This window comes from Tribolium madens, unplaced genomic scaffold (assembly GCF_015345945.1).
Source record: "Tribolium madens isolate multiple individuals breed KSU strain unplaced genomic scaffold, Tmad_KSU_1.1 Scaffold_2;HRSCAF=44;Tcas5.2_LGX, whole genome shotgun sequence".
Taxonomy (NCBI): Eukaryota; Metazoa; Arthropoda; class Insecta; order Coleoptera; family Tenebrionidae; genus Tribolium; species Tribolium madens.
In genome coordinates this window covers 2,882,387-2,895,319 of record NW_025400995.1, presented here as the reverse complement: position 1 = coordinate 2,895,319, position 12,933 = coordinate 2,882,387, and the positions used below count along the sequence as shown (strand labels likewise).

Here is a 12,933-nt window from a genome sequence, read left to right as displayed (position 1 = left end):
ACAATTTAGACTTATATACGTTTTGCTCTTTTACAAGCTGAAATATCAAGAAATCTGCTTCGTTTAAATATAAATGCAAATTTTGCTTTCATATATTATAAAGCTTTTCAACTACAAAAATTAATCGAAAAGAGAAACGACTCACCAAATCTAGTTTTTTTATTTTTGTTTACTAATTGTAACATAGCTCCCAGCATTTGCAAATCTTGTACCAACTTTTACACTTTGCGTAATTTTTTTGACAATTCATCATAATAATAATTTTAAAATAGAATTTTTAAACAAATTACATAAAGTTGCGAATATCATCACCTGAAAATTTCTTTGATCTTTGACTTAATATGTTAAAACAGGCTATAATTCAACTCACTATATTGATCTTGTTACGGTTAGGATAGAACAGTACTCACGATATTAACAATCTATACTCGAGGGAGTTGTTTAGTAAGCATCTTCTCAATTTAACACAATGATGTGGTTGCTTTCGTATAGATTATTTAGAAATTAATTACTTCATGTCTAAACTGGCCCAAGAAATTACTAAATTATTTAGTTGACGTAAACTAGATTGGTTAATTTGGTTTCGTAGGTCCAAACCGAGCTGACCAACAAAACTCTGCAAGCTTTAGTTCCATAGCTCCCATGGTAAAAAATATGTAAATATAAATTTGCATGTTCGACGTTGCTTTGTTTTGGTTGTAAACTACGGTGGAAAAATGTGTTTTGGAATGAAGAGTGGACTTTGTGTTTGCGATGAGTGGGCGATCATTTTAGTGAATCAATAAAAGCTCTTGGTATAGAAAAGCCGGCTTAAATTAGTTGAAATAAGATAAGCAAACGGAGCGATATAGAAGGATAAGAAGGAAGGATCTGAAATCCGTCGGCACGCCAGATGAAAACGCAGATATGCAGCAAAGCAGATACACAACGGATTCGGATTTAGAATCGGTTGGGAAAAAGTCACGGGACCTTAACCGCGCCGACCACTCTCATTGTTATGCAATCCACTTTACGAGTTTAATTGACGTCAAAATTGCCAGCAGGCAGTTCTTTAAAATCCGTTTAAAATTATGCTGATTTTGTGAAAATTTTCCAAATATAAATATTTAAAAATGATTCTGATTTATTTAAAACACGACGATGTTTTCGCTCCCAGAAAATAGCAAACTTTTCCACGCTAATTAAATTCTTCACTGACCCAAAACTTTTTGTTTTTACTAACTTAATTATCTCCAAGCATATTGTGTCACGGTAAAAAATCACTTCTAAATTTACATCCTTAACACTCTATTGTGAAAGTTTCTTGCTCCCATTAATCGTAATTAATTGTACAATAATATCAAAGTGAATTCTATTAGAAACGACATTTTACTGCTCAGTTTATTGCCGAAACAATTTCACAAATTTAAATTTGTACACAAGGACAATCGCTTCCACTCCAAATACAATTCACATTATCACAATCAAACGCCCAAAACGGTGCTTCCAAAACGATGATGCAGAATTACATCTAAGATAAAATCACAAAAGGACAATGTTCTTACGAACACAAAAATTACTTTTCAGAAAAATTTTGTATTAATAAAATACACTTACCTAACAAAAAATGAACAACAAATTTTGAATAATTAATTATATTAGAAAAATTAAGAATTTAAACAATAAGTCCAGGGTTTATATTCAAATTTGAATGCTGATATAGATATTCTCAAACGCTTCCAGCGACGTACATTACTAACGAACTGCTATACCGATCTTCCAAACATCTCCAAATTAGGATCAGCAATCATACCATTCAGATGTTGCGCTACACAAAATTTTAAGTGCTGTATTGTTTCTTGTTTCAATAATAATTAATTACATCAATTAATAATTTCAGTGTATTTACTAAACAATATAAACATAAAAAGGTAAAATGTAAAAGAAAAAGTATACTAGTATAGTAATACATATCAACAAAACTGAGTTTAGAATCGAGTGACAAGGTTATAATTAATGTAACTCTAAATTATTTTCATTTAATCGAGTTTGGTCCAAATCTCGTAATAAATGTAATCATTATCTGTTTCCCGGTTAGTTAACTATTTGAAAATGTGTTTAAATCATTTCCCTTTTTAACCCTAAACTGCGTTGGCTAATTATAAATGTGTACATAAATCATTGCATGAAAATGATTTTATTTTTAACGACAACAAAACGCATTTATTATACGAATACCAAATAACCATGAAAGCAATGGAATTAGCTAAATATAAACCTCGTTTTTACTCTCTATTCAACAAAATAACCATAATTTTAAGGAAAGAAAACTAGTCTAAAAATACCATAAATCTTCTCGCATCGAAAATATATCGTTCATTTTGTGTTGTAAGAAAAACTTGATTCTTTTTATTTTTCAATTTATGTTGATTTATTTTGGCATTAATTGTGGCGCTTCCGTGTTTATTTCAATGATCGCATATCCATCGAAAAAAATTTAATTAAACTCGATTATTTCCAAGTTAGCGAATTGTGGAAATGATAGAACGAACTGATAAGCTATAATCGAACAGCTGGAAAAGTTTTAAACCATTGCTCGGAAAATTCGCACGAAAAATAAACGATTTCCTACAATACACACCAAATACAACAGTACAGGGATTGTACTATTCACCGGCAACAATGAATCAATTCGCATGTTTTTAACTCGGAATATGTGCGATTCATTTGACTGCTTATGCAATGAAAATAGTTTTTGAACTCTACTTTTAAAATGAGCATTTTGAAGATAATGTGACTAGTTCACAAAATACTATTTCTCTAATTTTGGTGTTAAAAATTTTGAAAGAGTGAAAATAAATCGCTATTACGAGTAATTTGATTAACATGAGTAAGCGTCATCTACTATTCACTATTGGTAACAGTGAACTTTATTAATAAATATTGTAGAAACTTCCATGCGCGAAGAGGTATTTGCGCAATTGAAGCACTCACCTCTTCGTCGCTCGTAGCTCTAATAATACGCTCATGCGCAAAATGTGTATTCTCACACTTTTTCGTAAATAACTATTCTGCTTTTTGATAATCATAATTAAAACAAATGTACTCGCGCATTTGTTGGATTATCGTCGATGATTTGCATGAATTTAATCACGTTTATTGTCTATTCACTGAAATGAATTCAAAAGAAATTATTTATTTTGGAAGCTATCGGTTTTATGCAAATTCAGAGAGATTTGTTGAATTAATTCCATTGTTAACACAGCTTCACGTATCGAGTTGCTCCAGAGGACTGCTTCAGATGACTCTTGCAAATGAGGTAGCATCATAAATCGATTACAGTTACATTCTCGAGAAACTGCAAGTGTCACAGTAATTCAACACCGATTTACGATTTACTACTAAGACAGGATTCTGTTTTCTAAGAATTAAATCTGACTTTATTTGAATGAAGTCTTCCTTTAGGATGTAAATAATAGAACATTTCAACAGATTTTACGCAAAAAATATACGTTTTGACTTTCCAATTGAATATGTATGAAACAGACATCTGAAAAGGCTTATTTAAAAACAATTAGGACGTGGTTACGGTTTTTACTAAAAAACCTAATTCTATCTAAGGGAAAATGAAGGTTTTAATTTTATTTGCAAGTCGAACTTTTAGTGCACGCATACTGTTACATTATTTACATACTAGTATCATTTTACTGAGCTAGTTCTAGTTTCAAAGTTGTCGTTTGTTAGCTTACACGGTAAACAAGAGTAGGTAAAATCATGTTTAACGATGCAATCTTATAGCGCAGCTTAATTGAAATTTTTTCATCTTTGCAACGAGGAAAAACAATTCGCAATGTTTTCACGTGCCTCAGTATTGTTTTCTTGCATTTTTCCGTAGCTTATAAATGGTAAATAATTCAATTTACATCATACATATTACAAATATATACAAACAAAATTCCATAAGCTTTCACCGTGATTTTCATCCAAAAGGGAATATTTAATTTTATTATTCCCAAATAAAGCAACACTACAATATTAAATGCCTCATACAAGATTTTAATCAAAATGTTATTCCCAAGGGGAGATTTTGCGTACATTTATTAGATCCGTCTACAGACAAGATCATTTACTTTCAGTCTTAAATTTATTATAACTTCTTAACCTTACTCCAGCCTCATACAAGTTTAATGGTGTGTAATTTTTTTGTCAAAAGAATAGTAAAGTAACGAAAGCTGTCTTTATATAAGGGAAACTAACGTCTATCACGTAAAAAAAATAATCTTTGAGAAAAGATAATGCTAATACGTATTGGCGGCTCGGCAACTTTAATTAAAAAGTTTTTAACCAAAATCTGCTTTAATATTTTAAACCCATTCATACATATTCATTAAAATAATAATGCCACGTGTGTGTTACCTTTACGTTTAAAATTGTTTTAATTTTGATCATTTACATAAACTCTCTGTGAAATAAATTAGCCAGATTGTTATTACGGCACTCTCTCAATTTCTCAAAGTTTTCTAGCAGAATTTTAAGTATTCCAGACACGCATCAGTGAAATTGGGATAAAAATAACTTTGATACGCGACTGCCATTAGAAAAAATTAATGTCTTTGGCGGACAAAAAGCTCGATTGGTGCTTAGAGCGGAATTATTTAATTATCGACGTTATGATCCATTGACTGAATTAAGTTCTTTCCCACTTGTAAAGCACTGCATTGCTAGGCATGACCCACATCCCAGAGCTTTCGTATTGACTACATTTCACTTCAATGGCTAAATTTAAAACTGTAAGGAGCCAGTACACGACTTGATTTTAAAATTAATCACGTAATTTAATATCGAACATTGGTTACACAAAAAATCTCTTGTATAAGAACAGCTTTTGCCTTTTTAAAGAATTACTTTACCGTCTTATAGATTTTGTGATATTTGACGCTAAATTTAGGTAAGAAATTTTTGTTTTTTTGTTAAAAGTTCTAAGATCAAGTGAAACAAATATGCAGATATTGAAGGCATCTCAGCATTATTACTAGAATAGGGTCATAAATAGAGATTGTATCTAAATTTAGCATAGTTTCTGGATTAATTTGAATGATTTGGTTGATGAGAGGGTTGGGTTTAATTAAAAGAAAAACACTTGGGGGCTTTAGGGTAAGTTAATGTCAAGTAAATTAAGGAAAAGGGGATGAAGAAATTAAACATCAAGGTTGTCATAATTGGAAAAATGTTAAATATTCGACTAGTAAATTGTATAAATAAATTTACATGTAACAGTTGAACCGTATGAAAACTAATTAAAGGAAACAACGTTTTCTACGTGACGAAACTTCAAGATTAAGGTCTTGACATCAAGTAACAAATCGGTTGTTCGATTTAAGTTGATGATCTGAGGACTTTAACCAGGTCACAATTAAAAATTCTGAAAATAAAGTTTTATTTTTTATAGTAGATAGTAGAAATTACGTATTTTACATTTGACACTCCAACTTGAGATGTGCAGATAGAATCCTAAGAAATTTATTATTACAGGGGATAGCGTCTTTTATATCTTATTCAGCCGATGCCGGAATCTGCATAGCAGTAACCGAAAAAATTCTCCGGAATTCTAAAACCGAAGACTTCGATAGAATTATAGATCGACTTCTTCAAAAGACGGCTCGTGCAGTCGTCCTCTTCGTCGACGAGGACAACACGAGGTAAGATTTTTGAAACCGTAAAAATTTTACTTTAAATCAATCTAATGCGGTCCAATGGAAAACACAAGCACATAAGTGCTCTAAGCCACAGGAACAATACCGCTTCTGCTAATCGATAACGTTTTTGCTGCTTTTCTAAATCGGTCATTACTGAAATCCGATACATTCCTACTAATTCCAGGATTTATTCCGTTGGTCTAAGAGAGATTAGTATATTATTTCAATATCTTCTTTCTCTCAATTTTCCATAAGCAACTTTGGCTATTAAAACCACATTTTAGTCACCCCTACTACGAAATTTTTTGATCAATAAAGTTTCACTCGTTCTGCCATAAAGCTTCCTGCAAATTTTCTAATTATTTTAAACTTTATTTTAAAAGCCTGCAAATACGCAAAAAATGATTAATATCATTTTCAAATTGAGTATATCGAGTGTTAAACTTTTTTTTTCTCGATGAATATTAAAATGTATATTTCCAAACATAAGTTTGGTAAAGAAGAATTTGGAGTTTTTTTCTTGATAATGCTGCCAATCTAATCACAATGAATGTAGTATTTGGTGGAGATATGTGTGAAATGACATTTAGATTAGTATGGTATGGCTGATATACGTTCCAAGCGGTCTTTAAAATTGTTTAATTGATTGCTGAGAGCCATAATAGAGTCACCACCACAATGGATGATACATAATCCAAATTAAATCGCAATTAGAGACGACATTTTGCAATAGTTGCAGTTTCGGAATGTAAAACAAATGCAGTACGAAAAAATGTTATACTTTATAAACTTCAACTGTCACTCAGACGCGATAAATGTTCAGGATTTATAGCAAACCTTAAAAACAGGGATTTTATTTTCGAGTTGGCAGCTGGAGGATTACTTTCCATATTAATATGAATTTGTACAGAGATAGATATTTTTTGAAATAAATATAATTCAATTTGTACATAAAAAATTTGTTGTCGCAAAGATAATTAAGTTTTAATCATAAAAAATATGACAGAAGCAAAGTGTAAAAATCCAAAGCTCGTGGATACAATAAAGCGGCGAGATTTTACCACATACTACACTAAAATTTCATGTATATTACCATATTTTCTTTTAGTGTAGAAAAACGACTCATATAAGCCAAAATTGAAAAACATATAAACATTTAATAAAATGAAAGCTGGAGGTAAAAAGCATACAAACGTCTAACATCATTTTAACGACAGAAGTAAAGATATTTTTACTTGTAGTCATAAAATACTGTAACAAAATGGTATATTACTTTTCACAGTATTTCTCGTCTTTGATATTGGACTGAAAGAAAACTTGAAATTTGCACTTTCCAGGCCTAAAACGATTTCTGCGTTTTGTTTAAAATTTAATTTGTTTTTTGTCTGAATAATTTAGGCGGCGTTGTGCGTTTTCAAGATTGATTCAGATGTGTTTTCGCTACACACCACCAAAATAAATTAAAATTTTCAATCTCGGATAAATTTTAGCACCAAACTCTTAAAGACACTTTCCAAAGACTTCTGCTTTCGATTATTAAAAGTTTTGCAGTGAATGCAAAACTGTAAACACTTTATAGCTATTTTCATAAAGTCAAATTGAAAATTTTAAAGCCACAATTTTATTAAGATTTAGCTTCCAAATCCGGATATATTTTTGTTCTGTTAATGTATTTGGGTTGCTTGCGGTTGTTAGGGGTGATTTGTAAAATCTCAGGATTTGATCCATTTGTCGTAATGGCGCCTCATCATTCGGAAGTTGAAAATGGCATATTCAAATCGCGTTTTTTGCTAAATAAAAGCTATTGATTTTAAGCTTGGATAGTTGGTTTTTGTGTAGTTGGTTGAAACAGCCTATTTGTTTATACTTTTAGAAAGCTTCTGCAAGCAACAATTCGTGCGAATAAGACAGGACATTTCCTCTGGATCGGTAGTGATTCGTGGGGAGCTAAAGTACACCCCGTCAGGGACCAGGAGTTCGCTGCTGAGGGAGCAATCACCATCCTACCCCACAGGAATGCTATTCAAGGTACTAAAAGCTATATTTATACACGAACACAGACCGGTCACGGTCCCGGATCAAATACTTCGATAACTCGCAACACCACCATTTATTAACTCTTTGATCTCGCATTCACACTATTACCTCTACTACAACTAAAAACGCTTTCCAACGTTCTATCGCTGAAAAAAGCCTTGCTGCTGAAGCACTAAATGTAGAATGCGTCATTCTATAAGAGTGCCTCTGACAGGGCCAAAAGTAATTTGGATAATTAATCTTCCCAGAAGTTCAAATATCTGAACTTAAAACTAATTTCATAAATCTAGAAAAACAGACTTTTCATAAGTTTATTGTACTTGTGCAAGTGCACTTACTCAAAGACTTTGCTCACTTATTTAACTCAACCAAAACGTCATTTCACTTTTTATTAGCTTTTTGTTGACTTAATAAGAAACCATAATCTCAGAAGTTCGTTCCTCACACTCACAATTTTTCATTCATATTGATTATTCTGAATTTCACATAAAAATCTCTGTGAAAACATTTTAAATACCCACAAATAATTGTTGTCTCTTTTAAATCGTATCTCAGGGGATTATTACTAATGTTTGTCATTAAAAAATTAAATTGTTTTTTATTCAGTTTGGTTAAATGGACGTATGTATCGCAATAAACGTATTAATTGAAGATCGGTCATAAATTAGATCCATTTCAATAGTCAAAAAAATATTTACGATTTAGAAAACATTTTGCTGATCGGTTTATTTGATGAGAAAATATTGCTACCTACACTTTAGCTACAACTAATTATGAGGACATTGAAAAAGTTGTCGTATTATATAAATTGCATCCTAGCACGACAACGGCCACGTCTTCATCCAATCACAAAACATTTTTAATCCTACAATGACAAATAGTTTCTTATTTTTTGCCATTCTACAACAAGGAACATGACCCGAGAATGCACAAGAAGCAATTCTGGAAAAAAATTCTATTTCTTATAATAATTTCTTTAATAAAATGTAATTTGTGATACTTTTGGTTTTAGAAATTACAGATGTGTGATTTTTTAAGAAAAGTTTAATAAATTTAATTTTTTTAATTAAAGTGGGTTATTCTTGTTAGATTAATGTTAATAGTAAAAGAAAAACATTATTGAATACTTTAAAAACAGTTTCAATAAAGACTGTTATTTTATTTTATTTTTTCTGTTTATTTCTCTAATTTGTAAAATAGTTAAGAACAGAAAACTCGCTGTAATAAATTAACCGTTTTATAAAGAAATTTATTACTATTATATTTGCGCAAGGAAAACATGTAAATGAAAACACAAACTATGTTAAAAATTTACACAAAATGTTTATTTATTGTGTTGATTGAAAAGAGAAAATCTAAAAACACATATTTAAAGCAATAAAATTTTGTGAAATTGCAATGGCAAACTCCTGAAAATTAAATTTACTCTAATTTAAACCACACTTTCACTTTCAAATTTTTTTTAGTGATTCAACCTGGTAGCTAATAGACTAAGCTAATATAAAATTATTATTTATTGATAATTATTTTAAATTTCGCTGTATTATGAAATTTTGAAGATCAATTTATTTAACGAGCATTTTGAGCAATTATTTGCTTCTTTGCTTGAGAAAGAGTGTGGGTGTGTCAAGTGTAGAGAAAGAATGATAATTACAAAAATGATGTAAGTTGACACCAATGAAAAATCGCGAAAAAAGTTGAGACCTATCTGTGAACGGTAGACTGAATCCGAGGAGAGAAACATGCGGATTCAGCTTTTATTCAATTACGATTTGCTTGATTCAGTTTACTCCAGCCGTGTCTGATAGACAGTAGAAATGGTGTATTTTATTAAAAGTTTCACGGCCTAAGAGCGAAAGATAAGAGAAATAGTAGAAGTTGAAGGGGGCGAGTTTTAGAAGTGTCACTAAGGAAACTAGAAAATTGTTTGAAAATCAATGAATAAGAAACAGCAATAAGTTCAAGTTGATAATGCGCTTATTCCACATAGTCGCTCACAAAATTGTTCATGTCAAAATAGAATTTTACGAACTAACTCTGATTTCACACACTTTAGAGCTATCAGTATTTTGCTGGATTCAGGATGGTGCATTGACAGCTAGCATTCAAGAAGTGAATGACACTTTTATTATAGGTACACTAAGCTTTTCACTTTTTATTGACATTAAACCTGACGTGCTTAATGGTTTGTTTTATTGAGATCTAAGTATTTATTTCATAGCTTCAGCAATATCCATTACGGAATACTACTTTGTCACAAATTAAGGTTTTCACTTAAATTTTCGAAAAACAAAAGCACTTGTATAAATTTTAAATTGAAACATTAACACTAATATAAAAATTTCACTTTGAAAAAATAATTTTGTCGCCTGATTAAATTGCTTCCACAAACATTACCGGTAGCAAAATAAACTTTACTGACATGAAAAACAAAAAAACCTTTTTTAATTAATTTTAATGTTTCAAATTCTATGAGCAAACACTTTGCACACAAATTCGTAATTTCTATTTTAAAATTAAACGCTTAAAAGTAATATTTGCCCTAGGTGAACGTTTGAAAAATCAGTGTCATTTTTATAATTGTGAACAGCTTTGTGAAATTGTTGCGGTGCGTCCATTTCTGTCTTTGATTGAAATTTACCGACTCTTGCGTGTGTTTGATGGGATAGGCGGCGTGTGGGCGGCATGAAGTGTACTTAAAGGTGGTTTCTGAGAGGTTTAAAAAAGCGAAATTTAGAGAGAAGGTAGGCAAAGCTCGAATCTGTCCAAAATTAATTTACCCTAACAATGTGTAAGTAATAAGTTGAAATGTTGAAGCGTCGTTATCTCTGAGGGGATCTCGTTATAGAAACGTCCTGAGGTGATAGCAGAACAACGTAAAAACATAACGAAATGACATATCACATTTTGGCGAAAAATATTGGGATGGAAACGTATTAAGTTTCGTCACGATTGTACTTTCGTTTGAGCTGTTTTTGTTGCAAGCTTAAAATTCAGACATCCACGTATCTATAGCCGGATATCTCGACTCTCTATTGAGTCTCTCTCTGAACGAATTTTTACGTTTTTGCTCTAGGATCTAATAACATATGTTTTAACGTTGCGACATCTTTAATTCTATACCAGTTTCATTAAATCCAGTTATTTGACACGACAGGGATTTGTCTCCCTTGACATTTCGTCAAACTCAACTCGACTTAGAGCTGTTCATTCTGTATTCGAATAATCGTTCACTAAGCGTACAATAAAATAGCCATCACTTTTGGGAAATGTCAAGTGGGAGGAGGCCTTCGGGGCAAAATGACAGAATTGCGGCTTTGACAGCCACACGATTACCTCAACCGCTGCAGGGACAAGGATAAGCATTTTATACGCACCACTCCATTATTTATGCCCACCATGTATATTTCTAAGACAGATAGCTCAACCAAATAAATCCTCATGTCAAAAATGAAAAAAATACAACAAAATCTCTATTTATTCTACCAGCACATCATATTATTACTAAATATTAACTGCTTTCATTTCAACGAATAAAGGATGTCATTATTCTATTATATTATGCATCGATAACCTAATCTTTTCTGAAATAAAAGCTCCGAGGCAGGATAATTATTTCATTGTGTCGGCTACATGCCAGTTTTGAATACAATAAGACTCGACAGAATTTCTTACCATCTACGTGGGCACATCTGAGAAAATCTTACATTTCAACGAAAGATTCTGTCACTACTACAACATTGCAGATCTGCAGGGCAAATTCATTCATTAAGAAATTTTGTGACATTTAATCTTAACTTCTGTTAGTTTATTAGTATGAACGTTTCCTCAAAAATTTAAAGAGAATTAAAGAAAAAAGTCATAAAACTTTGATATAGTGGTTTTATAGTAGTATAAAATCGGTTGTTTTGCTAGTTCTTTTCTGGCGCAACGATATTTATTCCGAGTATAAATTTATCAAAACATCAATAAGTCTACGTTTACAAGAAAAGCATATTTCATTTATTCAATGCTCTAGGAAATAATTTTGAGAAACTTCTTTTCAATTACACTAAAAGCCTTGATGCTATTTCAAATATTAACGAACATCTTTAATGCTTTTCCATTTTGCACTTGTGTGATAATATAATAAAAACCAAAACGCAAGCACCCCTCAAATATAATAATCAAACAGAGCAATGTATGTAAATCTGAAATAGGCTTTCATAAACGTGAAAATACGATAGAAGAGAGTCAGCAAGTTTTCGTAATATATGGGCCAACAGCGGTCGGGAGCCCATATTTCAGTTTGAAGAATGTACCTTGGGGGCAATTAAAGGCTTCTCTGTATTGAAATCTGGCAGCACGCTTGAATTTCGTGCGATAAAATATTTGAGTGTTTTTGTCACGAGGAAATTCAATACATTAAACATGAAGTAATTTTAATAAGTGTGTCTGTGTGATGTAACGTTTGCAATTTTTTCAAGGTTGGACACTTAGGTTCGGTTTATAGAAGCGTAATTAAGTTAATTGAAATAAAACCTAAGATCAACTGATCACATGGCCAAATTGAACCAACCAGATGCTCAGATTCCGGTTAATCGCGCATTAACTTTTAACAACGAATTCATTTTTAATTCGCCTTCTCTAAACTGACTCTAAATTTTCGGTAGATTTTGAAGTAACTGTGACACCAATAGACGTGCAAATAATCCACAACTTTAGATAAAATGTATTAACAAGAACGTTAACTTGGCTATAGTAAACACGTTCGGTTTAACAACTTTGTAAGCCGATGCAGATATACGGCCATGGAGATATTTTTCACGTTAGCACTGGCTGTAAATTCTTTAATTTGTTCGACGTAATCAGGTCAATCAAGCCGCACTGGCCAACAACAGTTTAAGTTTATTCCGTCTTTAATTTGTTGGTTTAGAGTTTGCATCGTAACGAAGCCACAAGCCGAAGAATGTTTCAAGTGCATCTGAGCTAATGCAATTTACATACAAAGCGAGTACTCCAATTATAACAGTTATACATTTTAAGGATGTTAAATGATGCCTCTTAAAATTTCAATCATGAAATGCTTAATTCTAAAAAATGACGACCAAAAACCCTCCACTTGAAGTCTTGGCAAATTAAAAATTTTGTAAAGTGGGGTTTCCTGCACTCATATTTCATTTTACTCAAATTTTATTAAAACAACTGACAAAAAATGTCGCTATATTACGACTAAAAGGCA

General features: G+C 31.6%; 1 protein-coding gene across 1 annotated transcript in view; it reads left to right on the top strand.

The window, feature by feature from the left end:
- The window catches only part of LOC123006430 (metabotropic glutamate receptor 7-like), a 57,152-nt gene that overhangs the window by 27,642 nt on the left and 16,577 nt on the right, over window positions 1-12,933 (top strand). Inside the window, exons 4-5 of the mRNA XM_044400899.1 lie at window positions 5,512-5,678; window positions 7,549-7,703. Coding sequence (XP_044256834.1) covers window positions 5,512-5,678; window positions 7,549-7,703 — 322 coding nt within the window. The remainder of the gene's footprint in view (window positions 1-5,511; window positions 5,679-7,548; window positions 7,704-12,933) is intronic.